Source organism: Panthera onca, chromosome C2 (assembly GCF_046562875.1).
Source record: "Panthera onca isolate mPanOnc1 chromosome C2, mPanOnc1 haplotype 2, whole genome shotgun sequence".
NCBI lineage: Eukaryota > Metazoa > Chordata > Mammalia > Carnivora > Felidae > Panthera > Panthera onca.
In genome coordinates this window covers 144328405-144356221 of record NC_138347.1, presented here as the reverse complement: position 1 = coordinate 144356221, position 27817 = coordinate 144328405, and the positions used below count along the sequence as shown (strand labels likewise).

Sequence of the window (27817 nt, the reverse complement as noted above, 5' to 3'; positions counted from 1 at the left end):
ACAGATTGCACTTTTCTCTGTGAGAAGAAAACTAGCCAATTTATTCAAGACTATTTATGTACAATTATAATTTTATTACACAATTGCCTTGTTATTCAGAAACAAGACAGTCATAATAAGCCATTAAGTCCTACAATACAGGCATGAATTCACAAATGTAACTGAGAACCACTAAATCAATGAGTAACGACCGCTACAGACTTTGCTCAGTTGTTTTAAAAACAATTCAGCTGTATTTGTCAGATATAGGTCTATTACATGCAGCGAATGTCATGACAGCAGGACTGATAGGCATACACAGATACTTATTGGCAATTAATTTGTATTACGTCCATGGCAGACAGGGGAGAAACATGGTGGGACTGACGCTGCCATCCTCAGAAAAGCCTGTTTGTACGGTTGGTCTTTAGCCGGTGCCTGACAACTTGGATTTTGGGAGTGTTCCCACCATTCCCTAATTGCTAAGAGTGGCTCACCGTGTCTAAACTGTTTGTGCAAACCATATGGTTTATGCTGAACACCTGCTTTCCTTCTGGGAGTCTGAAATTTTGGTAACGCTAACCAAAGGATGCCCATGTGACAAACTCCTCATAAAAACTCTGCTTCTAATGGGTTTCCCTGCTGGACAACATTTCACACATGCTGTCATAGTTCAACACTGGAGGAATTAAGCACATCCTGAGCGACTCTATTGGGGAGAGGACTCTTGGAAGCTTGAGCCTGGTTTCTTCCGAACTTCATCTCATGTGCCTTTTTCCTTTGCTGGTTTTGCTTGTGTCCTTTGCCTGTAATAAATCTTAGCCATGAGTATGAGTATGTGAGGAGTCCTGTGAGTCCTCTTAGCAAATCGCCAAACCCAGCAGGGGTTGTGGAGAGCCCTGCCACAGTTGCAGGTGCAGAGTTCTTCTCTGTAGAGCTGTACCTTAATGCTCTGTATTTCTTAGAGTACATAGCATAATCTTATACATAACAGATATGAATCATGTTTGGAGATTTTATATACTACCCTCCTAGTCTATCCAAAATAGCTGCATTTCCACTTCAGCGTTCGTCAACATTGGTGAACTACTACTAAATGGCAAAAATATATGTGGCAATAATAGCACCATTCAAACAAAGGAAAAGTTTTTGGCAGGTTCGAGTAACACAGTTGGATAGATTGATTACTTTGACCAGTCTACAGCCCTCCAATTTGTTTTACGAATGTTTTGGTAGTTTTCTGCCTGTAGACATCCTAAAGAATATCCAAAGTATTCTTAATTTGATTTTATCGTCAGCTCACATTCTTTGGGATTCAGCAAAATGTGACATATTTAATTGCATGTGACTGACAGAAGTCAGGCAGTTTTTCAAGCTTCTGTGTTCACTACTGCTCTGCAATGATTCAAAGAAGTGAACAATCCATGCTTCCTTATGCTTTATATAATTTCTTTAGAAGTAACCCCACCTGGGGCACCTGGGTGGCCCAGAAGATTAAGTGTCCACCTCTTGATTCTGGCTCAGGTCAGAATCTCACCGTTTGTGACTTTGAGCCCCACTCAGGGCTCTGCACTGACAGTGAAGAGCCTGCTTGGGATTCCTTCTCACTCCCTCTCTCTGCCCCTCCCTCCCTCTCTCTCTCAAGAATGAATCGATGGATGAATGAATGAACATTAAAAAAAAAAAAAAACAAAAAAAAAACAACAAAAACTAACCCAACCTCTTGGTCAGAAGATCAAAAAGACTGCAGCAGAAGACACTGATACAGAAGAAACATTAAAATAAGGTAAAAGAAGACCCAAAGGATGAAAGGAGTTAGTGGGCAGGAGGATACACCTAGGTTAAAGACCGATCCAGGCCACCCCAGTACATCCCTGTACAGGCCACCCCAGTACATCCCAAGAGTACTTTTTTGGTCTTGAAGTGTCATAGCAATAACAAAAAAAAAAGTGTTATTATATTTAAAGCAAAATTCATTATCAAACATGGAAACTTTATATCAAATGCCAACTATACAAATCAAAAAAAGCAACAAAACAATGAATTTTTACAAAACAGCAATTCAGGGACTCTACTTCTCATGGACTATCTCCAGGAGAGAAACTATAACATTAGAATGCATACTTTACTAATATATACATATGATCTATAGTATATATATGACAAACTATGTATTACATACAACACATATGACAAATAATATTACTAACATAGAAAATAGAAATCATTAAATTACTAACATAGAAAATATAAGTCATTAAATTAGCAAAGAGTCAAACACATGGAAAAAGTCACGGGGTGGAAGTAGCCTCCAGAGGTCATCAAAGCATCTTCCTTTTAAAACACCACATGTTGGTAACTCCCAGATCCAAGAAAAGCAATGATTCCGCCATCACACTTGATGGAAGAGAATTTCTGTTTTGGCTTTTGGGAAGCGGGGATACTGGGAGACAGGACATTCTAGAATTTTCCTTAAGTTCCATTCCCAACATAGTCAGTGATCATTGTGCTAACGTCTACAAATGCACTTTGGTAATTTACGTCAGCAGCTCTATTCACCGTCAATATCACTGGCAAAAGAAGAATATTACAAAGTTTCATTTTCTATCCAAATCAGTTGATCACTTGCTCTTCTGCTGATACATGTCCTACCAACAGTTTATGATCTTGTCAAAGTTTATGTAATAACAAGATCAGGATTTTCAATTCTACATCTAATCTCTAGGTCAAGCTACCTTTACTCATCAAATCAAAGTTAAATTCCAAAAGAAAACGTGAGGACTACTACTTTTCTTTTCAGAAAGAACACAAAAAAGCATATTTTATAAAGACAAAGACTGTCAAGTTGACACCAGTTTAACACAAACACTGCTTAACTGTCACCCAAAAGCTGAGGTTTTTCTTGTTTCAGGTTATACTTTTCACTATTTTGAAATCGTAAAGTTACTGCGACTTTATAGAAATCCACTGTAGAATAAGGATTATGTAATTGTAAATAAAAGTTAAATTTCAGAAGTATTAAGGTATGTAACAATGAAACATTCGAAATGCGATCTGCTACTTAAGACAAACTTTAATTCTGTTTAAACATAAGATGAAATGTGCAACTCAGACTAAATCAGTGTATAGTAAAAACCAATAGTGTATATATAGATAATGAAGGTATCATGGAAATTGGTTAAAAATTCTAATGAAGAGAGAACTAGTAAGAATATAGCAACCTGGCTGAAATTGATATTCATTAGGGTACTCGTCACATCAATAGGGAGCATTTGGACTCTGTGGTCTTTATCAGTGTCCCAGCTGGTAATGGTTGAAGGTTAATGCCTTACCCCATTCTGTTCAATTTTCTATCCTAATTAGCCCTCCAAATCTATAGCTGTGAGCACCAAGTGTCTGTGCTCAAAAGAAACTAATTAATGCTAGCAAATTAGATCAAGTCCAAAGATCCAACAGCCAAACTCTTAGTTAAATGCTCCTTGTTAATAGGAAGTGTAGCTGTCAATAACTGCTGTTGGTGACTATAATGAGGCATCTTTCTTTCATTGAAAGTGATTTCATTTCTCTTTGTCCCTGGAAAAGCTGTTCCATTCCCTTCACAAACCTAAGTTGCTGGCAGTCTGACCCAATTCTTATGATCAGCTGGGTTGAAATGACATGCAAAAAAATCAAACAGAAAAGCTTTCCTACATAATCAGGTTTCAGGCACTTAGCAGAAAGTCAGATCACTTATTAAAATTCCTATATTTTTATCCAAGAACTATACAATTAGCACACATAATGCTTTTATATAAAATCCTATAAGTATTTAATAAAGCAAAGGCCGTAAACAGTAAATAAACTACAAGGGAAGTGTCCTGATTCTAAATTACATCTTATTGTTCAGTTCAAATGCAGCTGTTCTGCTACTACTTAAGCATATGATACCACTGTATGTTCTTTACTAAATCACATGGTTAGGCAGGAAGAATACTGAAGATTATTGTTTATAAAATAATGAGTTTTAGATTCTCTAACTCTGTTTTGGATCACACGGCCTAAAAAAAAAAAAAAAATCAATATACAATTATCTATAAAATATTCAAATATTCAAAAACCAATAGTTAAAACATGTTCTCATAGAGACAAATGCATTGAAGTAACCCAAGCAGATCTCAAATTTTAAGATGCTTTCAGTCTTCTGAAGATTTTAAGCATATTTAAAAAAAACAAAAGCTTAACCGAGGCAATGCCTGAAAAACTTAACTTTTGATAAAGAAGTGATGAATCACTAAATTCTACACCTGAAACCAATTTTACCATATCTGTAAACTAGAATCTAAATATTTAAAAAGTGAAGAGTAAAAATTTTTCTGTACCATTATGATAGTAGTTGTGCAACACAAACTAATAAATATTTTAAAGTTATACTCTCTTTCTTTCATTTCAAAAACCAAACACACAGTTACATTAACTAAGAGTAAGCAAAGGCAGTTCTGAAACCCAAACTCTAATTATTCTGCATTTTCATCTGAACCATGTGAGTAAAACCTCAATCTATAATTGAATTAGCTAGGTTTATTTCATTCTAGATATCAGAGTAATGTGTTAAAAACACCATAAATATAGCTCATATTCATCACTTTGGACCAATTATCAGTAATGAGTAAATTTTCCTAGTAGTGACAAGTTAACCCTGTAACTTCATTACACGTTGTTAATTTTTTTCCTCCCTCACCTGAGTCAGGATATTTAGTTAGTTATTTTTTAAGTTCTGAGGCAAGTGGAGGATTACCTCTTGAGATGATCAGCATGACACCTGCCAATGCCAGCGTGGCACCAAACCCTGTCTGCAGGTGGCAATGGGTTAATTTCTCCTGACACCTGGGGGTGTGGGTGTGGAAGGGAGGTGCTCTGATTAAACAACTAATTCATGGTGAAAGCAAAGCTAGTATCGCAGAATGATACTATCAACTTATTGATAATATACTTATTTATGGACGGATTTAATTTAAATCTAATTTATGAATGGCTCTCAAACTGGAATCGGTCATGGGAAGTCATTTAAGAAACAGAAATGATCATCACACAAGGTCCGCTCTGAGAAATTACTCTTTCACTGCTCCCATCAATTCCAAAGGTCATTCTCAAAGAAGAGCATCAAAGGGACAGAAGTGTTCCCAGCATCCAAACGTTGTTGACACAGTCCCGAAACACAGTTGACAGAGCCTGACTCTCCTGTCGAGAAACTTGCTATGGAACTGCAGCCCATCGTCCTCACAAAGAATCACTGAGGTCCCTCAAGGAGGAAGAGACTACAGGGAAAAGTGGCCCCGCAGCCAGAAAAACAGTCTGCATCAGCAGAACTTTGCTACTTCTTTTAGATGGCCATTCCATGAGGTAGAATTTCTTAAAAGGGCATTTCTGCAGTAATACTGCGTCTGCTTTTCTAATTACCCACCATTTGTGGTCTCATTTTTCACCTTCTGCTGCTCCGTTTACATTTTTTCACTAAATGTTATATATTAATCAACAATTAGCTCTAGATTTATAGAATACAGGAATAATTCACGTTAAGAAACATTTTCCAAACAAAATATGTGCGTGTGGGTGCCTTGTGCATGCATTTACAGAAATATCTTTCACTCAGAGATGTAAAATACAGAGAAGAAAAAATAAAAACAAAAACAAAAAAAACCCGGCCTCATTGTAAGTACTATTGGGATTCCATTAACAATTCAATAATAGACAATGACCTCAAAGAAAATCATCTTAGAATATATATGTCTGTGTGAATATGTTGATGAAGAAAAAACAGGTACATGTTACATTTGATGTTTCTTCTTTCCCTATCAAAATCACCAGAATAACTTGTTTCTCTAAAATACTCATACCAAGTCTTTCTCTACATACAACTGTACTTCTGGGAAAAAATATTTTTTCTTAGTAATTTGGGAGAATATTTTTAAATTGTAAATGAATTGAACACCGTCTGGAAGTTCTGAAAGCTGAAATATTGGTATCTCAGTGAAAGGGTGAGAAACAATTCATACATATTAATTCATTGACTATTTGACTCTAAGGCTAAGGATTAAATTCAGATCATATTATAAAAAATGTATTTGATCTTTATATGAATATTTGAATCTTACCTTGAACTTGTTCAGAACATCTCTCTCGGGCTTTCTCTCTCATTATTTTAGGGATCAAAACATCCTTTTCGACATGTCTGAGATGCTGCTCTGGAAAAAAAAAAAAAAAAGATCTTTAATATAGTGAAGTTTCAATTAAATCACCAGTTTAGGGAAGAAATAAACACTCTGGTTTATTCAAAATAAAAGCCTAGGGGCGCCTGGGTGGCGCAGTCGGTTAAGCGTCCGACTTCAACCAGGTCACGATCTCGCGGTCTGTGAGTTCGAGCCCCGCGTCAGGCTCTGGGCTGATGGCTCGGAGCCTGGAGCCTGTTTCCGATTCTGTGTCTCCCTCTCTCTCTGCCCCTCCCCCGTTCATGCTCTGTCTCTCTCTGTCCCAAAAATAAATAAAAAAAAAAAAAAAAAAAAAAAAAAAAAAAAAAAAAAAATAAAAGCCTATACAAACATACTAAAAACTGACTCTTAAAATCTCATAAAATTGTGGCTATTTTCGTCACTAAAAATCATTCTAAATATTTCTTATACACAACAGAAAAAAATGTGGGACATAGACAGTGTCTTTCTAAAAATTTCTGCAAGCTATATTGTAACACTTTAATTGATAACATATTCCACGCAATCTTGTCAAAATTAAAGTCATAAACTAAAACAGTATAATTTTGCTTTTTAATACAACCCACAAAAAGAGAATTTTTATCAATAGTGAGATCCAAGGATAGATGAAGAGATCCAAGATGAAGAGATTCTCAACCTGGTAATAAGAGTAGCCTAAGAAAGAAAGAACCGTCAGAAGAAGAAAAAGTAGAACTACATGTGCACATAAAAACAGCATGTGAGATTTCTGTGCATTTTAAACAAAACTACCACAATTAGAGTAAAATGGTAGACAGAACACCTGCTCCAGGGTCCTACCAGTGTCTTAAATTCATAGAGAGTCCTGAAAAAAAAAAAGCTACCCCGATGTAGCTTGGGCCGGTATCGTCAGAAAAATCAAAATGATCAGGAATCTCTTTGAAAGACAAAAGGCAGATGAGATCGGATTAAAGGAGGTAATCATATACCCACAGGTTTTTCCGAGGGAAAAAAACTGATGCCAAAAGTAGGTACTGCTCCATGCACCGAAGCAGCAAACATGGGCAGCAAGAGACTTCCCCGAAGAAAACCAAAGCATAATCGGTTGAAATACCTCAGTAGGAGCAAATGGATCACCTCTTCTGCTGCCTCCAGACCCATGGGTAAAAGAAGTAAATACATGTATCCATCCCCAAAGGGTCAGAAAATTTCCCAGTATCTAGCGACACCTAGGAAGACCAGGAACCCCTCCACTTTCCCTGGTACTATGCGATTCCCAACAATCTCTGGATGCAGGCAGCTACGAACTGATAGAGAATCTGCAGACAGTGTAAAAGGGCATGTCAAAAAGCAAACAAAATCAACAATAAAACAGCCGAGGATCACCTAAATTTGATGGACAACACAGTGAAAGGGAGAAACCAACTGTAATGAATCAATAAGAATCCAAATCTTGAGAAGAGAGTAAAAAAAGAAAAAAAAAAGATTTTAGAGTAAGTAAATATACTGAGGTAAATAAACAGATGTGAGTCCTCAGAAATGGATCAGAGATTACCTACGTGCACTTTGAAATGTCTGAAGCTCAAAAATCCTAAAAGCTTCAAGAGGGAGAAAACACTACCCTCACCGTGGAATGAGCATCAGATTTACATCATGTTTCACTGGCAAGCCATGGATGCATGAAGACAACGGAGAAGTAACCTCAAAGTTCTGAGAGTGCATTATTTTATAACCAAGAATCCCAAAACCAATTAAGAATGAAGTTCAGGTATGAAGGGACTGAAACATTTACCTCTCGCATACCCTACTGAAAAGAAGTGATCCCTATTGTTGTCTGATAAGCCACCAATCAAACATAGTGGTATAAAACAAACATTTTGTTATAGAGAGAGATCCTACAGGTTAGTAATTTGGAAAGGAAAAGCAGAACTGACTCCCCTCTGCCTCACAGTATCTGGGACCTCATCTAGGAAGAGTCAAATGACTGGTATTGACTTCAACAGCTGCAAAAGCGGAGTCTGGAAGACCTACTTCGAAGAGGACCTCTTTCTTCACTTGTGTATTTGACATCTGGGCTGAACTGGCTGACGAACAGGCCCAGTGAGGACTGTAAACTAGAGCACCTACACAAGGCCTCTCCATTCGGTTTGGCTTGGCACAGTAACAGGTAGGTCAGGAGAGGTAGGAATGTGAAAAGGAATTGTCTAGAGAGTAAGTGTTTCAGGAAAACCAAGTGAAAGCTGTAGGTTTAACCTTTCTGACCCTGTCACAGAAGCCATGAAGCATCATTTCTACGGTAGGTACTACATTGATCGAGTCGCCAAGGACAGGCTATACCCAAGCACAGGGAAATTAGGTCGCCATTCTTTCTTGCAAGGCCACATTACAGAAGAGCATGAGGAATGCAAGATAATGTTGTGACCTTTTTTTTTTTAATTGTGTTTTAAGTTTATTTTGAGAGAGAGAGAAAGAGAGAGAGAGAGGATAAGGAGCGCAAGCGAGCACAGGACGGGGGCAGAGAGAGAGAATTCCAAGCAGGTTCTGCATTGTCCGTGCAGAGCCTAATGCAGGGCACAAATCCACAAACCACGAGATTAGAGATTATGACCTGAAGTTGGACACTTAACCAACTGAGCCACCCAAGCGCCCAATGTTGTGACCTTGGTGAAACAAAATCTGCCACAAGAAGTAAGAGAGAATATCCTCAGGTAAAATAAAAATGAACTCATGATGCACAAATGTAATATAAAACATGAATTTAAATTTACATGTTAAAACTACAAAGTATCTGAACCATATCATCAATTAATTTGACCCATTTATAGAATATTCCACTTAATAAGAGCTGAATATTAACCAAGATAAACCATAGTCTAGACCATGAAAAATATCTCAATAAATTAAAAGAATTCAAGTCCTACAAAGTATGTTCCCCGACACCAACGTAATTAAGTTAGAAATCAGTAACAGGAGGATGTCTTAATAATCTCCAAATATTTGGAAACCAAGTAACACACTTTAAAAAAATTTTTTAATGTTTATTTATTTTTGAGAGAGAGAGAGAGAGAGAGAGACAGAGCATGAGTGGGGGACGGAGAGAGAGGGAGACACAGAATCCAAAGCAGGCTCCAGGCTCTGAGCTGTCAGCACAGAGCCCTACACAGCACTCACACTCACTAACTGCAAGGTCACAACCTGAGCCAAAGTCAGAGGTTCAGCTGACTGAGCCACCCAGGTGCCGCCCCACCCCCCCAGCCACAAATAACACACTTTTAAATAACCCATGCAGCTAAGAAGCAATGAAAAGGGAAATAAACTATTTTGAAATAAATGAAAGTGAAAACATATCATAATTTGTGTGAGACAGTTAAAACAGTACTGAGAGGAAAATCTGTAGCACTACAAGTCTACATTGGAAAAGAAGAATGGTCTTAAATCAACGACTTAAGCTTCCACCTTGAGAAACCAGAAAAAGAACAAACTAAACAAAGCAAACAAAAGAAAATAAATAATAAAGATCAAAGCCAAAACAAATAAAATAGAAAATAAACAAAACGATACAGAAGAGCAATGAAACCAAAGCTGGTGCTTTGAGAAGATTATTAAAATTGATAAACACTAGCCAAGAAAAGAGAGCTATCACGAACATTAAAAATGACACACATTTTGGGGGCGCTTGGGTGGCTCAGTCGGTTGAGCATCTGACTCTCGATTTTGGCTCAGGTCATGATCTCATGGTCCGTGGGATCGAGCCCCATGTCAGGCTCTGCATTGACACTGTGGAGCCCGCTTGGGATTCTCTCTCTCCCAGTCTCTCGGCCCCTCCCCCACTTGCATGTGCACAGGAGCAGGCTCTCTCTCTTGAAATAAACTCTAAAACAATGATTTTTAAATGATAATGTGCTCAAATAATCTTTAAATGTAAGCCAATAAAATTAACAGCACAAACAACCAAAGCTAACTCAAGAAGACATAGATAGAGAACCACTCCAGCCCTGTATCTATTAAAAAAAATGAATCAGGCCGTCTGGGTGGCTCAGCTCCTTAAGCATCGGACTCTTGGTTTTAGCTCAGGTCATGATCTCACGGTTCATGGGTTCAAGCCCTGCGTTTGAATTTTATCCTGAGAACAATGGGAAGATGCTACAAATTTTTAGGCAAGGAAAACCTTCTTTCGTTTTCACTATGCTGACAGTGCAGAGCCCACTTGGATTTTTCTCTCCCACTCTCTCTCTCTGCCCCTCCCTGGCTTGCTCTTTCTCTCTCCCTCTCTCTTTCAATAAATAAACAAATAAACATAAAAAAAAAAAAAAAGGAAATTGAATCTGTAGTTAAAAGCCTTCTCCCAAAAAATAATTCCAGACATAGATAGCTGCACATGAATATGACCAAACATTTAAAAAAGAAATAATACCAATTCCATACACTCTTAAAAAAAATTGCTGAGGCCAGCATTATCCGGATACCAAAACCAGGCAAAGACATTAAAGAAATCTATAATATCCCATCATAAGCATAGATGTAAAAATCTTAAAAAAAAAAAAAAAAAAAAAAAAAAAGAGTGGCAATTTAAAATCCAATAGTATAAAGAAGGATAATACTTCATGACTAAATGAAGTCTATTCCAGGACTGCAAGACTGACTTAACATTCAAAAATTGATAAACCTAATTCATCAGATTAAAAAGCTAAAAAAGGAAAAACATACGGTTATCACAACAGACACATAACATACATCTGACAAAAATCTAACATCCATTCCTAATAAAATCTCAGTAAAGTAGCAACAGAAGGAAACTTCCTGAACATGATAAATAACATCTACAGAAAAAAACCCACTTGCTGATGTTTTCCCTCTAAGATATGGAACAAAGTAAAGAAGTCTGCTCTTGCCACTTCTACTCAGCATTATACTTGACATTCTAGACAGTCTAATAGAGTAAGAAAAATAAAAGATCATCTATCTAGAAAATCCAATAGAGTCTACAAAAAAGCTATAGAACTAATAAGGTTTCCAGATATAAGATTAATATACAAAATTCCAATGGAGATGACAAAATAAAATAAAGCTTTTTAAAAAATGAGCTAAATAAGGCTCAGGGACCTGCAGGTCAAAGAATAAAAGAAATTAAAAAAAAAAAGTCTATCACTTATTTTACCAGAGTCTGAGAAAAAAACAAAAAAGAATGCAGAGCTAACAAAATACTTGAAAAAATAATGGCTGAAACCTTTCCAAATGAGGCAAAAGAGGGGTGCCTGATGGCAGATTAAGCATCTGTCCTTGGCTTAAGTCATGATCTCAAGGTTTGTGAGTTCCGGCCCCACATCGGGCCCTGTGCTGACAGCATGCAGCCTGGTTCAGATTCTCTGCCTCCCTCTCTCTCTGTCCCTCCCTTGCTCATGCTCCATCTCTCTCTCTCTCTCTCTGTCTCTCTTAAAAATAAATATTAAAAAAAATTTTTTTAAATGAGGCAAAAGACATAAACCTATTAATTCAAGAAAAACAGTTAAAAACCTAAAGAAACACATCATAATAAAACTTCTGAAAATGAAAGGCAAAGAAAAATCTTCAAAGCATCGGAGAGACATATAATAGAACAAAGATTCAAAGGACAAAGGATTTTTTTTTTAGGATTGAAGATGAAATAAAGACAACTGAGATGAAGAGAAGCTAAGGTAATTTCTTGCCTGCAGACCTATTCTCAAACAATGGCTAAAGGAAGTTATTCAGACAGGAAGGATATGGTAACAAAAGGAAACTCAGAACAACAGGAACAAAGAAAAGGCAACAGAAACTATTCTTTCCTTGAGTTTTAAATATTCTTTTTTAATGTTTATTTATTTTGAGAGAGAGAAGGAGAGAGTGCGAGTGGGGGAGGGGCAGAGACAGAGAGGAAGACAGAATCCCAGGCAGGCTTCCTACTGTCAGTGGGGAGCCCAACACAGGGCTTGATATCAGGAACCACGAGATCATGACCTGAGCCAAAATCAAGACTAGGATGCTCATGATCTCGCAGTTCATGGGTTCAAGCCCTGCATCAGGCTCTGTGCTGAGAGCGTGGAGCCTGGAGCCTACTTCAGATTCCGTTTCCATCTTTATGCCCCTCCCCTGCTCATGCTCTGTCTCTCTCCCTCTCTCTCTCTCTCTTTCAAATATAAAATAAAACAAAAATTAAAAAAAAAAAAAATGACTATACCGTAAAGGGGAGAGGGTAAAGTAAACTTTGGGGGTAGCAAGATTACCTATATTCCACTTACATGATAAAATGTTCATGCTAACAGACTGTGATAAACTATACACATACACTATAATCTTTACAACCACTAAAAAAAAAAAAAATTAAAAACCATTATAGATAAATCAAGTGGAATATCAACAAATTGAAAGTATTTTCTCTGACCATAATGGAATCAACTAGATACCAAGAACAGAAAGTAGCAGGAAAAATTTCCTAACAGTTGGAAATTAAACACCACTCTTCTAAAGAATTCCTAGGTTGAAGAAGTATCAAGGAGAGTAGAATAATACAATGACCTGAAAGAAAATAAAAACAAAACTTACTAAAAGCTAAAGCAGTGCTTGTAGGCAATCTATAGCAATAAATGCTCATATTAAAAAAGAAAGTCTCTTGGGGCACCTGGGTGGCTCAGTCGGTGGCTCAGTCAGTTGAGCATCAGACCCTTGATTTCAGCTCAGGTCATGATCTCACAGTTCGGTTTGTGAGATGGAGCCCTGTTTTGGGCTCTGCTCTGACAGCAAGGACCCTGCTTTGAATTCTCTCTCTCTCCCTCTCTCTCTCTCTCTCCTCTCTCTCTCTCTCTCTGCCCCTCCCCAGCTCATGTTCTCATTCTCAAAATAAATAAACTTAAAAAAAAAAAGTCTCAAACCAACACTCTACATTTCTAGCTGACAAAACTAGAGAAAGATCAAAAAGAACCTAAAACAAGCAAATAAATAAAAATAGGAGCAGAAATCAGTAAAATTGACAACAGGCAAACAAATGATACCTTCATTACTGAAGAGTTTCAGGTTTTTGGTTTTTTTAGGGGAAAAAAGAAAAGAAAGCTGGCCCAAATGTCCTCGTTGGCAAAGTCTACAAAATATTTAAAGAATAACACCATTTCTAGTCTCTTCCTAGCACATTTTATGAGACCAGCACTGCTCTGATATCAAAAGCAAAGGCAATATTAAAAACATAAAACACAGACCAATAGTCCTCATGAATACAGACTCAAAGTTCTCAACAAAATATTAGTAAATCAAATCCAGGAATATAGAAAAATAAAAATACATCATATCAAGTTGGGTTTATTCCAAAGATGTGAAGCTGGTTCACTATCTGAAAATCAATCAATGTGATTAATAGTCGAAAAGAAGAAAAACGTATGAATCACGTCAACTGAAGCAGAAAAAACATTTAATAAATTCAATACCATTCATTAAAAACAAACAAAACTTTCAATAAACTAGGAACAGAAAGGAACCTAATAGAGTGCCTACAAAAACCCTATAACTAACATCACACTTAATAGTAAAACACTGAATGCTTTCTTTATAGGAACAGGAACATAGAATAAAATTGCATAGAACTATATACACACATTGCATATATAGATAAAAACTGGTGAAAATTGAAAAGGTATATAGTCCAGTTAATAGTATTGCACCGGCTTCAATTTCCTGCTTTTGATATTATACTACCATTATACAAGAGGCATTGTGGGAAGTAGCATGAAGGGCACATAGGACTCTATACAGTATTTTTTTTGTAACTTCCTGTGAGTCTGTAATTGTTTCAAAATAAAAAGTTAAAGGAAAAAACTTCTATAAGAAACTACAGAAGAAAATCTTCATGACCCAGAGTTAATCAAAGAGTTATATATGACACAAACTCATGATTCAGAGAAGAGAAAAAGAATAAATTCTACTTCATCCAAATTAAAAACTTTCACTCCACAAACACTGCTTTTAGAAGGATAAAAACAAGCCACATATGGGAAAAATTATTTGCAAATCTCATATCTAAAAAAGGACTTGTATTCAAAATATATAAAGATTTCTGCAAACTCCAACAGTAAGAAAACAATCCATTTAGAAATGGGCAAAAGACTTGAACAACCACTAGATAGGAGATATAAGTATGGCAAATAAGCATATGAAGAGATGCTCAACATCATTAGTCATTATGGAAATCCAAATTAAGGTTACAAAAGTTATCACTAAAGACCTATTAAGATGGCTAAAATGATAATAATAATAATAATAATAATAATAATAATACCAAGTGCTAACAAGGATGCAGAGTAACCGGATCTCTCATACATTGCTGTGGGAACATTAAATTGCACAGCCATTCTGAAAGATAATCAGGTAGTTTCTTATAAAGTTAAACATGTATTTACCATATGACCCAGCACACCCCTCAGGATTTAGCCCAGAGAAATGAAAAGATGTTCACACAAAAACCTGTATACACATGTTCACTGAGGCTTTACTTGTAATAGCCAAAACTTGGAATTAACCCAAAAGTCCTTCAATGGGTGAATGAATACCAGTTCATCAACATAATGGAATATTACTCAGCAATAAAACAAAGAACTACTAACATACAACAGCAGCAGCAATTTGAATGGATCTCAAGGGTATTATGTTGAATGAAAAAAAGACCACCTCAAAGAGCTACGTATTACATGATTCCACTTAAATTGACAAATTAGAGTGATGGAAAACAGATCATTGGTTGCCAGGAACGAGTGGAGGAGGCAGTGTGACTATTAGAAGGAAACATGAGGGGTTTCCTTTGTGGTGACAGAACAGTTCTGTATGCTGATTGCGATCATGGTTGCTTTTGTCTTCATATGTAATAAAATGTCATAGAACTACACACACACACATGTAAAATTTGGTATAGCTCAACTAAGACATGTACCTGAGTTAGCATACTAATGTCAATTCCTGGTTTTCTTAGGCACAATTAATTATAGCTGTGTGTCCCAACTTTTTCATTCTAAGAGCCCTTTTTAGACCTTCCTTATCACTAATGCTCCCCATGAAATGTTAATACCAGAGGAACACTGCATGCATAACAGTACATTAAAACAAGATTATTTTCTCCCTCCAATACCAATTTTTGCTCTTCTGAAGGCAGTATCATACTCACTGAAGACCTGTACCATGGTTATGAGAGAAAATAGCATTAGGAAAAGCTGGAGAAAAACTACATGAAAAATGTCATGTTTCACAGCTTGATAAATTATTGCAAAATAAAATTATAATTTTATTTTTTTTAATTTTCTTTTTACATTTATTTTTGAGAGAGTGAGACAGAGTGCAAGCAGGGGAGGGGCAGAGAGAGAAGGAGACACAGAATCCCAAGCAGGCTCCAGGCTCTGAGCTGTCAACACAGAGCCCGATGTGGGTCCTAAACCCACCAACAGTGAGATTATGCCCTGAGCCCAAGTTGGATGCTCAACTGACTGAAGCACCCAGGCACCCCTAAAGTTATAATTTTTAAAAAAGCTTAAAAATGTAGAAGACAAAAGGAGTGAGAATAACCAAAACAATATTAAAACAGAAGAACAAATTTGGATGACTTCCAGTCCCTGATTTCAAGTCTTACTACAAAGCTAGGGCAATCAAAGTGGTGTAGTACTGGAGAGAATTTGGATAAACAAATAGATTAATGTAATAGAGTCCAGAAATGCTTCCACATTTATACAGTCACTTTATTTTGACAAATTCACCAAGGCTACTTAATGAAAAAATAAAAGCATTTTCAACAAATGGTGATAAAGACACCTAGATAAACACTGAGGGGAGAGGATCAGTCTGAACCATCTGACCTCCTACTTCACAATACCCAAAAAAGTTAATTTGCCACAGATCACAAACCTAAATATAAAAACTAAAACTATTAAGCCAACCAACCAAACAAAAACTCAAAAACAAAAAACTTCAACTCCTCGGAGTAGACAAAAATATTTTAAAGACACAAAGGGAAAAAGGATAAATTTGATTTCATCAAATATAAAATCTGCTGTTCATCAAAAAAAACACCGTGAAGAAAATTAAAAGACAAGCCACAAACCAGAAGAAAATGTTCACAGTATATAGACAGACAGAGACACAGATCTATAGAGAGAGATTTGACAAGGACTTGAATTTAGCATATATAAATAACTCCTACATATCAATTACAAAAATACAAACCACCCAGTACAAAAGGGACAAAAGGTTTGAATGGACTCTTTGAAAACAATATAGACAAGCTGTAAATAAGTAAATGAACAGGTGTTTGTTTAAAATCATTAGTCATGGAGAAAATACAAATGAACCCCATGATACTATTTCATACCCACGAGGATGACTAAAATTAAAAACACAACACCAAATATTAGAATGTGGAGCAACTGGAACTTTCATATATTGCTGGTAAGAGTGTGAAAAGATAAATTCTTTGGAAAACTGCTTAAGTTATAGTGAAATATACACCTAACCTACTTTCCTACTTTCCACTCTTAGGTATTCATTCACCCAACCCAAATGACAACATGTTTCCAGAAAATGACTTGTGCAAGTCTGTTTATGGAAGCATTCCTAATAGCCCCAAATTGGAAACGACCTAAATGCCCAATTGAATATTATTTAGCAATGCAAAAGAATTAACTACTGATATACTCAATGTGGGTGAATCTCAAAAACTCTGTTGAGAACAAGAAGCCAGGTGCAAAAGTACCTACCACATGATTCAAGAACATGAAAAAAAATCTATGGTGATAAACAAAACACTGGTTATCTATGGGAGTTGAGAAGGATATTCTTTTGTGGATGTCCTGATTGGGTTGTATACATTTAACAAAACTCACAATCTATAAATTTTACTGTACATTTTACTTCAATTTAGAATAGATTAGCTGTAAAACATTTTTAAAAATCTGTTCTCATAATGATTTTAACACACAACTATCACAACTTTGTATGATTTTAACACACATCTATCAGAAATTAAGTAGACAAAAAGTTTTATAATTCTCTCCTTAAAGACACTGTTCTTTTATTAGATTTACTTATACTGGTAAAGGTAACCTTTTCATAAGCAACATGTAATTATTTACTGCTATTATATAGGTTCACCTGAATTTTTTATATTGTTCTTACAACCCAACACAGTCTTACTTAACTCTCATTAGTTCTAATAAATTGTCAACTGTCTCTTCCAATTTCTATGTACACAATCACAGGGACAGCTCTGCAGCTCTTCTTTTCTGGCTCTGTCCTTTGGAAAAATGGTAAGCAGAAATTAACAGCACATCTGTCTTGGATGTTCAAATTTTATTTAGAATTTTTACAGTCATCTTCATGTTGAGATTTGCCTATGATTTTCCTCTGTATTGCTCTGGTATCTCAGTTACATTACTTAAACAATAAACTAGGGACCTTTCCTTTCCTTCATATTCTCTGGAACACCGTATAAAATAAAGACTATTATCAATTCGTTCGTTCTTTCTTTCTTTTGAGAGCAAGCAAGCACAAGCAGGGGATGGCAGAGAGAAAGGGAGAGAGTTCCAAGCAGGCTCCCTGCTGTCAGAGCAGAGTCCCACACAACGTGGGGCTCAATCTCATGACCCATGAGATCATGACCTGAGCCAAAGAAATCAAGAGCCAGAGACTTAACCGACTGAGCCACCCAGGCACCCCATTATCAGTTTCTTTAAAGTCTGATAGAAACCACCTGTGACAGTCAGTTTTATGATTCCACTTGGCAAGGCTACAGTCTCCTTTGCAGCAGGTATTGCTGTAAAGGTACTTTGCAGATGTGATTAAAGTCTATAATCAGTTGACTTTAAGCAAAGGAGATTATCCTAGATAATGTGGGTGGGCCTGATACAACCAGTTGAAAAGCCTTAAGAACAGAATTCCATCTGGGAACTATAGCTTCAGCTCACAACCAAGAGTTCCAATGCTGTTCTGATAGCCTGGTCTGCCCTACGCATTTCAGACTTGCCCAACTAGGCCCCCCCCCCCCCCCAGTTACATGAGCCAGTATCTGGCCATATACATATGTATGTGTGTATGTGAACATACACACAATAGCCCTATGGTCTCTGGTGGTACACCAGCTATTAGGGCCTAGGTCTTGGAGTACGTGGGAGACAGACACAAAGAGAGCTTTAACGACTGATTCCATTTTCTAAGAGCTTTTTATTTATTTTTAAGTCAGTTGCAGTTTTAATAAATTTCTATTTCTCAAGGAAACTATCCATTTCATCTAAATACTCAAAATAATGATAGGAAGATATTCACATGATATTTTCCCTCTTTCCCATACCTATACTTGTTTCCCAGTTTTCACTGCTTACGCCAGAGCTCAACAAACTATTTCTAGTCAAGGACCAGACCGTGAATACTTCAAGCTTTGCAGGCTACAGACCATCTTTACCACCTATGTTCCTTTTTTTTTTTTTTTTTTTTTTTTTTAAACGACCCTTTGAAAATGTTACTAACCACTCATAGTTTACAGGCCTTACCAGATTTTGCCCAGATCATGCTTTGCTGAAATCTGGCCTATTTAAGCCTTCTCTTTCTCCTTAGCTTTGCCAGAGCTACTGTTTAAGATGAGAAAAAGAACAGTGAGCTTCTAAAAGGCACTGTAAGTATGGATGGAGCGAAAAAGGACAGTTGCAAGGGAGATCCTACAAGATGCCCAGGGCTTATAGGGACTAAATAAAGAGGATTCAAAGAAGGTTCCCAGTTTTCTGGCTCCTGGTGAAATCACTGTGACCACTCACTGACACAGGGAACACAAAAGGAAACACCAGGGGGGAGAGGAATTCAGCTGTGGACATGGTGAATTTCAGATGCCTGTGAGACATCCTGCGGAGTGGAAAGCTGATCTCTCCTTGAAGGGAAATAATAAAACTGGGGGCTATCTCCACATACTTCTTTCCTCCTGGTCTGCAGCATACATCATATGAGGCATCAGTGATTAACACGATAATTACTGAATGGAGTAGAAGAAATATTGTGATATACTGACCTATTTTATAAAATCAATTTTGAAATGTTACCTCTTCCTTTCGCTTACATAGCTTTAATCTATACAACTTATTAATAATGTGTCCTAATGAATCCACCTTTCGCTCTATAAATTTTGCAGTGGTCTTAGATAACAAAAGTACCAATTTTTTTTTTTTTTCAACGTTTTTTATTTATTTTTGGGACAGAGAGAGACAGAGCATGAACGGGGGAGGGGCAGAGAGAGAGGGAGACACAGAATCGGAAACAGGCTCCAGGCTCCGAGCCATCGGCCCAGAGCCTGACGCGGGGCTCGAACTCACGGACCGCGAGATCGTGACCTGGCTGAAGTCGGAGGCTTAACCGACTGCGCCACCCAGGCGCCCCCAAAAGTACCAATTTTTTAATCACTTCCTTAAATACAGACACAGCTGTGTAATATTAAACCATTTTTCCATAAGAAATTATAATAGAAATTTACCTATATAATGAATTCTAGGTTATAATTCCTATTTAAACACGGTTTTTAAATGGCTTGCAAAAACTTCTCCTGATTCCTCTCAAAAACTTCTCTCATTCCTCTAAAACCTCCTAGGGCAAAAAAACAATTCTAGAATCACATGAGAACTGATTTAGATTTTCCAAAGTCCTGGTGTTAAATCAGAAATAACAGGCTTAAAAATCTATAAATTCTGCTAAAGATTTTCCCACCTGGTAGCATATCAACCACTGAGTATATTAATTATGGTTTTATACGTATTACAAAGCTATCTTCAACACCACAAACACTGTAAAGATGGTACTTTTTATTCATAAAATTACAGAGCGATTCTCTCAAAGTCAATGTGACGCATATGTTATACATTTGTATAAGAGTCTGAAAAAAAATCAAATTTTGAGAGTTTGCTACTATATATAGTCATATGAATTTATACTGAGATAAAGAATCAGGATAATACCACCAGGGAAAATTTCCAAAGCTCTAACTTCTCAACATTCTATCATCACCTGAAAGTCAATTTTCACCTTTTTCACTGGCTGAATTTGTTAACTCAGATTTTGCTTTGGGGCTCACATGTTCTTGCAGTATGGCAGTAGTAGATTAGAAATCTACTGACAACAACACTTGCTATGAATCCACAAAGATAACAGTGAGGCAAATCAGAATATTACAGAATCTTTGACTGGAAAGAAGTGACACCTGAAGGGCAAGGTATGCCTTTTCAATAGTGAAAATGTTCTAATTTAACTAATTTGATTCTTGTTTAGATAATACCACTTTTTTTTTTTTTTTTTTAACTTTCCAGTTCTATTTATTTGCTCCTGAAGACCTTTCCACACTACTGTTACTCTGGAGGAAAAACAAGAAAAATGCTTGCAGTAAATACGCAACAGTGTTCTCTTTAGCAACAGTTTCTATCTTTAGATTCCTCTTCTTTACTAGCTACCAAGAGCTTCAAATCCAAGTGCCCCAGGGCAGATAGTAACATGAACACTACACAAAGACCAGAGTTCTCAACTGCTACATTTCCAAGAAGTGCTTCGCACCAGGAAGACCAGCGGACTCCAGTTCTCCTCCACAGCCCAAAAATAGGGATCGGATTTCCATGGTCTTGCCAGCTTGTTGGTACCTTCTTGCTATAATAAAATGAGGAAGGGGGGTGAGGGGCAGAGGTACTCAGGGAAAATTAAGACAGCCAAGATCAGTGTTCCTTTCACATTCTTTCCTCCAAGCCAAACGTGAACGGACAAAACGAAACCGGAAAAGGAAGTCAGTGATGGGATAGATTTCCTTCCCCACAATATTCCCGCCTGCCTCCGGCTACGAAACCTCCAGGTGAGGGTGATCAATGCCCTGCAGCCTACTTAACAGCCCTCCCAGGTGAAGTGCTTTATTCCAGTTTGCAGATAAAGGAGTGGAGGCTCCCAGAGGTGAAACGGCCCAAGTGTGATAAACTGGCAATGCCAAGATCACGTAGCCCAGGTCCCGAATTCCCTTCCGCGACGCACCACACACATGGGGTGATGACCTACTTAAGGGGATTCCAACAAACAAGGTTGTCTGAGTTTCTGAAGTTAAGGGGTGAAACAACCCTTACGCAGTAAGGGCGTGTCAGGAACTTCAGAAGCACAAGCAAAAATAAAAAATTCACTCTTTAGATTTTCTAATCAAAAAGTAAAGGTAAACGGAATGGTGATCCTCTGATTCCTACCATGTAGAAAATTATTTAAAAGAGAAACACACACACACACACACACACACACACACACACACACACGGAGCCATTTGCCAGTTGGCTGGGAAAAAAAAAATGTCTTCAAAGAAAGTAAACATCATGTATTAGCTCAATGGGTAACAATCTAATGTCCTATAAGCTCACCCTTAAACAAAACATGGAAAGCACATCAACGAGATGTGCCTGTTTCTGTCTGGCTTCTGGGTCAAATACCACCTATCCCTCACAATAGTATGCTTCATTTGAACTACTTTGTCCTATCAGCTTTCACTGCTAATAACCACCTAGTTCACACTAGATGTGCCCACTTCCCAAAAGCACCTATTTCTTGGACCTCAGATTCTGCAGATTGCTAGGTGTGAAAACTTCCTCTTCCACCCACATTACTTTAACCCATGACGAGGCCAAAAGGGGACAACCAATTAAAAGTATAGCAAAGCAGGAAATCAACTTATGCAGGAAGACATGCCAATTTTAGCAGCATGCTGCAATGTCCACGGTGGCCATAATTTCGTGAATGAGAAGGTTTCACATTTACGGTAAAACTTCAGTAAAACTTCAAGACTATCTTTTCCTGATTTTCTAGTAGAAAATCAGCGGTGTTGTGGGAGACAGGAGTCGGTATTTGAGAAAGGAAGAAATGTCAGGATGCCTGTGCTTTCTCAGCAATTCACACCTAACTGATTTTTCTGATGTACATCTAGAACACGGTAGACTATCCTCAAATCTATGACTGCTCCTCAGTGCCTCTGGCCACTCGACTCCACCATTTCTTTTTCATCTTATAATACTTCATAGCATTTCTACAAAAACAAAACGGAACAAAAACCCTGTGCCACTTTGTAACAGAGTGGGGGGATTAGTTTTACATCCACAGGTTATTCGCTTACTTCAAAGATTCAAATTTTGCCCACGCCACTCATACTTCTTGGCGTGGCCTTCAGAGCCAGTGTGCGTTAACGGGAAAACGAGTCCCACAATACAACTTCTTTTGGGGAGGAGCATTTCCCAGGATGATTTCCTCTGGCCAACAACCTTGGCTGAAATACCAGGTCTCTTCTAAACAATAAATTTCCCCTAAATGAGGATGTTGAGGTGAACGGACTGTACAGGCTGAAGGCAAACCCTAAAGGAGTCTCAAAAATATTCTGAAAAATGGCAATAATCCTAGGAAAAGGATGAACGCTTCCAAGGTAAGATCTGCTCCCACTCCTCTTGCGGCTATCCCACAAGGTTCTACCTTTAAAGATGCCGTTGTCCATGCCACGTTCCCAGTGCTTATTTCCATATCCAAATCTACTCTGCCCACCTTTTCAAGCAGCTACCGGCAATTTCCAAGCCTTACCAGCCACCACAATTTCAACTTAAAATTTCAACAATTTAAATCTTCATTCTGCCATCCTGATGGTTACGTTATCCTCCTTGCTTAAAAAAAAGCAGCTTATGTGTATAGGGTGCCCAGAAGAGGCACAATAAATATTTGCAAAAGGAAGGAAGGAAGGAGCGGTAGGAGTTGTTTTACAAACGTCACCACAGGCAGGAGAAGGTACTTCTGAGCAGAGGCTCAGAAAGCTCAAAGCCATCTTGCAACATTACGCAGCAAATCAAACTCCAGCTCAGTCTTCTGCCTTTATTTTCCATCTTCTACCTCTGATTTTCTTACCAAGGTCTTCCGATTTAAAACCAAACTCAGTACTTATTCCCTCCCAAAGTTCTGCCTGACCCCAGCACCTGAAAGTGCTCTCTCCTTCCGTAAGCCCAAGATTTTGTATGCACCAATGCTCTGGCTCTCATCACATCCGGATCTAACATACAACGTCACAGCATCTGTGCAACCTTCTTCTCCCGACAGATTGGTGGTCGCCATGGACTGAATTCTGTCCCACTTTCCCCACCCCAATCATACTGAAGCTCTAAACCCTAATGTGACTGTATTTCAAGAGGCAATTAAGTGTCCAAAGAGATCATATGCGCAAGGCCCTAATCCGACAGGTGGCCTTGTAGGAAGAAGAACCAGCAAGCAAATCGGCCAGCACCTTGAGCTCGGACTTCCCAGCCTCCGGAACTGTGTTAAAATAAATTTCTGTTGTTTAAGTCGCTCAGTCTGTGCTATGTATGCCGTTATACTAGGCCGAACAGATTTAAGACAGATTTTGGTACCAGAAGTTCTCAATTTTAGCTGCATCTAACAAATCACCTGAGAGTGCTTTAAAAATTCTGATGCCTGGGTACCACCCAGACCAGTTAAATCAGAAATGCCGGGATAAACCCAGGCATTGGTATTTTTAAAAGCTCCACAAATGATTCCAATATGTAGCTAGAGCAAGAAAGCTGCATGAAACTTAAATTTGATGGGGTTCAAGCCCATGTCTAACTCATCTCTATAATTCCCTCTAATGGCTGGCACATGGTAAACATGTAAACTGTTTAAAAAATGACACATGGGGGCGCCTGGGTGGCGCAGTCGGTTAAGCGTCCGACTTCAGCCAGGTCACGATCTCGCGGTCCGTGAGTTCGAGCCCCGCGTCAGGCTCTGGGCTGATGGCTCGGAGCCTGGAGCCTGTTTCCGATTCTGTGTCTCCCTCTCTCTCTGCCCCTCCCCCGTTCATGCTCTGTCTCTCTCTGTCCCAAAAATAAATAAAAAACGTTGAAAAAAAAAAATTTTAAAAAATGACACATGATTATGAGAGTTTCAATATCTGATAATATTCATTCTGTTAACAAATATTTATTAGGCACCTACTAGGCATCAGTCACCATGCTAGGGACTGTATACACAGAGATAAGTAAAACAGGCTAGGTTCCTCATGCTGCAGCCAACATAAACATTCGAAACTCTACATTTCAACATGCTTAATTAACATATCCTTTGATCCGTAAAAAAAATCTAAGTTTCTCAGCAAAAACACAATGCAGGATATTAAATACCATGTTCTTAAATTGTTTTTCCGTCAATCTCTACCTAAAAATATTAAAATAAGAACAGGTGAACATAAGGGAAGGGAAGGAAAAGTAAAATAAGATAAGTAGTGGGAGGCAAACCATAAGAGACTCTCAACTACAGAGAACAAACAGAGCTACTGGAGGGGAGGTGGGTGAGAGGTGGGCTAGATGGGGGCTGGGCATTAAGGAAGGCACTTGTGGTGAGCACTGGGTGTTGGATGTAAGTGATAAATCACTACATTCTACTCCTGAAACCAATACTATCCTATGTGTAGTATTGAATGTAAATAAAATCTTGGAAATATAAATAAAAATGCTAAAATATAATCAGGGCTGGTGGGGGGAGAAGGTTAATTTGGGAATCAATGTTCTTATTTGGCACGGATTGATCCACTTATATCAAGCAGAAGGTAATATTTCTTGCATTTTTTTGACGTCCATAAACTTAGAGGATTCTACAATAAGGATACTAATCCAGTCACTGGGAACATAAACTTGGAAGTTATTCTCCTGTGGTGAAAGAACCCCTTGAGACCAACTGCCAAGTATTTACAATCCTACAGGTTTGAGGCTTAAGAAGCTTTAGCAGTTATCTGAGAAACCCTTCTCTCCTTACCCCAGCATCCTCAAACCTGAGATTATGCCACTTAGAATAGGGCCTGAGGTTAATGACAAAGTCTAAAACAAGAAGGCATCCTTACTCATTCCCAAATTCAACTGGGTGCTTCTCCCAGGATTGGTGGGCAATCTCTCGCTGTCTAGATGTAATTAACTAGTTTATCTTTTCTAATCATGTAGTCTCCAGTAAACGTAAAGACGTGAAATCATATGAAAAACATTTACTGTTTACTACAGTTAAATACTTTCATTCTCCACCTGACATTTTTCTTCATCTCTCAAATTATTTGATACATACAGACAAATCATACCTGCAGGTTTCACTTTACTTCTCAAGGAAAAATCTCTGGATCTAGAATGGAAACTCTATACCCAGATTATTTGATAGTTTGGTAGTTTTCAGAAATTTCAAATATTTTTAAAATTGTTTCTTGAAAGACGGTGGAATCATGCAAATGATTCTACAATAAGGTGTGGGGGCGCCTGGGTGGCTCAGTTGGTTAAGCGGCCAACTCTTGATTTTGGCTCAGGTCATGATCTCAGAGTTCCTAAGTTTCAGCCTCACATCGAGTTCCACACTGACTGTGCAGAGCCTGCCTGGGATTCTCCTCCTCCTCCTCTTTCTGTCACTCCCCCATTCCTGCGTGCTCATGCACTTTCTCTCCCTCTCAAAGTAAGTACAACTTAAAAAAAATTTTGTTTAATAAATAAAGTGACGTGTGAAAAATGAACAAGAACTAGACAGATTTGGGGATGTAAGAGAGGGAAGATTCTAAAAAGAAGGAACAGCATGTCAAATGGCCTGGAGGGAAAAACACAAAGCACAATTTGGCGTATGTTAGGTATAGCTTAGGTCAATGTCATTACCACAACCCCATGATACTTCACACCTGGACTCAGAGCACACATGTGTGTATTTACATATGTGTGCAAGTACCCCTTCCTACCTGACCTACCACTATCTGAACTCTCACTACCTGAACAAAGGTTCCTAGTGGCTTCAGATAAATGATTTTTAGGACAGAGAATGTTGAAGCCTTCACACCTGCAACCTTCTCAGGACGGCCCTCGGGCATGGCAGCTCTCCTTCCTGTGGCCCCTCTCCCAGTCTCCTGCCATGAGCAAGTACTGCCACATGGCACAAAAGCCCACCACCCTGGCCTCCAAAGTGGGACAGGCCCTGTGCTTTGTGGTGCACCAGAACCCATCAGGTTGCGACAGGCCTTCCCTGAAACCACATCCTTGCTGAGCTTCCTCTCCTTCCCTGTCCTGTGTCCTTGTTCCCTTACAGGTTTTTTTCTAACAGCACTCCATTAACAAATCATTTGCATGTAAAACATCCAATGGTACCCAGACCTTGTTCTCTGATGTCATGACCAAACAAAGGAACCAGGGTTTGTCAAAGAAATGACTAATTCTATGGATGGGCCAGAATAGGTAAGAGATGAACCAGAAATACTTTGTGTGAGAAAAAGAGAAAATGCTCAAAAACAGGATAGGAACATATCACAAGGGCCCAGAAGCTAGTTTAAAGGAACTCTCTCACTGGCCAAATCTGGGAAAATGTAAGCACCACAATAATTACATACAGTAACAAATTATAAACCCCTGGAAAAATAGGAACTCATGAGTCCACACCTATAATGAATCTATAAATAAATGAACAAGAAACAAAGTGGTCTCTTGCTTACAACAAAAGAGCAACAACCTACTGATCAAACAATGTGGAGAAAATGCTGGAGGCAGAAAATCACCATTCTGCAACCATTAAGGAAAGACTGAAACAAGCAAAAATCATCAATGGATACTATATCAAAAGGGACACTTCCATGAGGAATGGACATCTGCATAGTCTTAAATTAGATTGTACTCTCCACAAATTACTTATTAATTACAAGAGAGGAAAAACAAAGGAAAGCAATGGGACAAGCCCCTGACTGATCAAACTTAGTATAATCCATGAGAGACAGAAAGATGTCATATACCTCCAGATGTGATACCACGAGAAAGACACGATACCACTTCTACAGTATTCTGCTGAGAACATATAACCTGGATCTAATGAAAAGTCAGGTAAACAAAAAATGAAAGCATGTTCTACTTGCCTAAAAATTTGGAGTATCTTCCCACGGTTCTCAGGATAAAATTCAAATTCCTTGAACTCGTTTACAAAACATTTCCTGATTCATGATGTACAACTCTCATCACAAGTATACTCTGAGTTTAGAAATATACAGAATTTACAAGTGAGGGGACCCTGGGTGGCTCAGTCGGTTAAGCATCTGACTCTTGGTTTTGGCTCAGGTCATGAGCTTGCAGTTTGGTGGGTTTGAGCCTGTGCCAGGCTCTGCACTGGCAGCACTGACCCTGCTTGAGATTCTCTCTCCCTCACTCTCTGCCCCTCCCCCACTCAGGCTCTGTCTCTCTCAAAGTAAATAAACTAAAAAAAAAAAAAAAAGAAATACATAAAATGTAAAAGTTAAACATATTTTTAGCTCTGAAATACCAATGTAATTTATGTCTAAGAGGATACTGTCCAGATACAGAAGCCATAATCAAATCAGAAATTTTCTAATCAACTACATCACCTTTTACTTATGAATCACAGTGTTCTCAGAAAAGATTCTTTAAATCTGTTTAGGTGTCTCACTTAAAAAGTAAGAATTTCCTAAAGTTAATCTACCTACATCCCCATAGGAACCACTAAAAGAACCCCTGCAATCCAAATACTCTAAGAGCTGCCCTGACGACATCCTCCCAAGATATGCCTTCATATTCTACTCATGGAATATCATGAAATTCCTGACCCCACTTTCTACTCCC

At 38.0% G+C, this 27817-nt stretch overlaps 1 protein-coding gene across 1 annotated transcript in view; it reads right to left on the bottom strand.

Annotated features, from left to right (window-relative positions):
- CMC1 (C-X9-C motif containing 1) overlaps positions 1-27817 on the bottom strand; it is a 129295-nt gene that overhangs the window by 55205 nt on the left and 46273 nt on the right. Inside the window, exon 4 of the mRNA XM_081790152.1 lies at positions 6111-6200. Coding sequence (XP_081646278.1) covers positions 6111-6200 — 90 coding nt within the window. The remainder of the gene's footprint in view (positions 1-6110; positions 6201-27817) is intronic.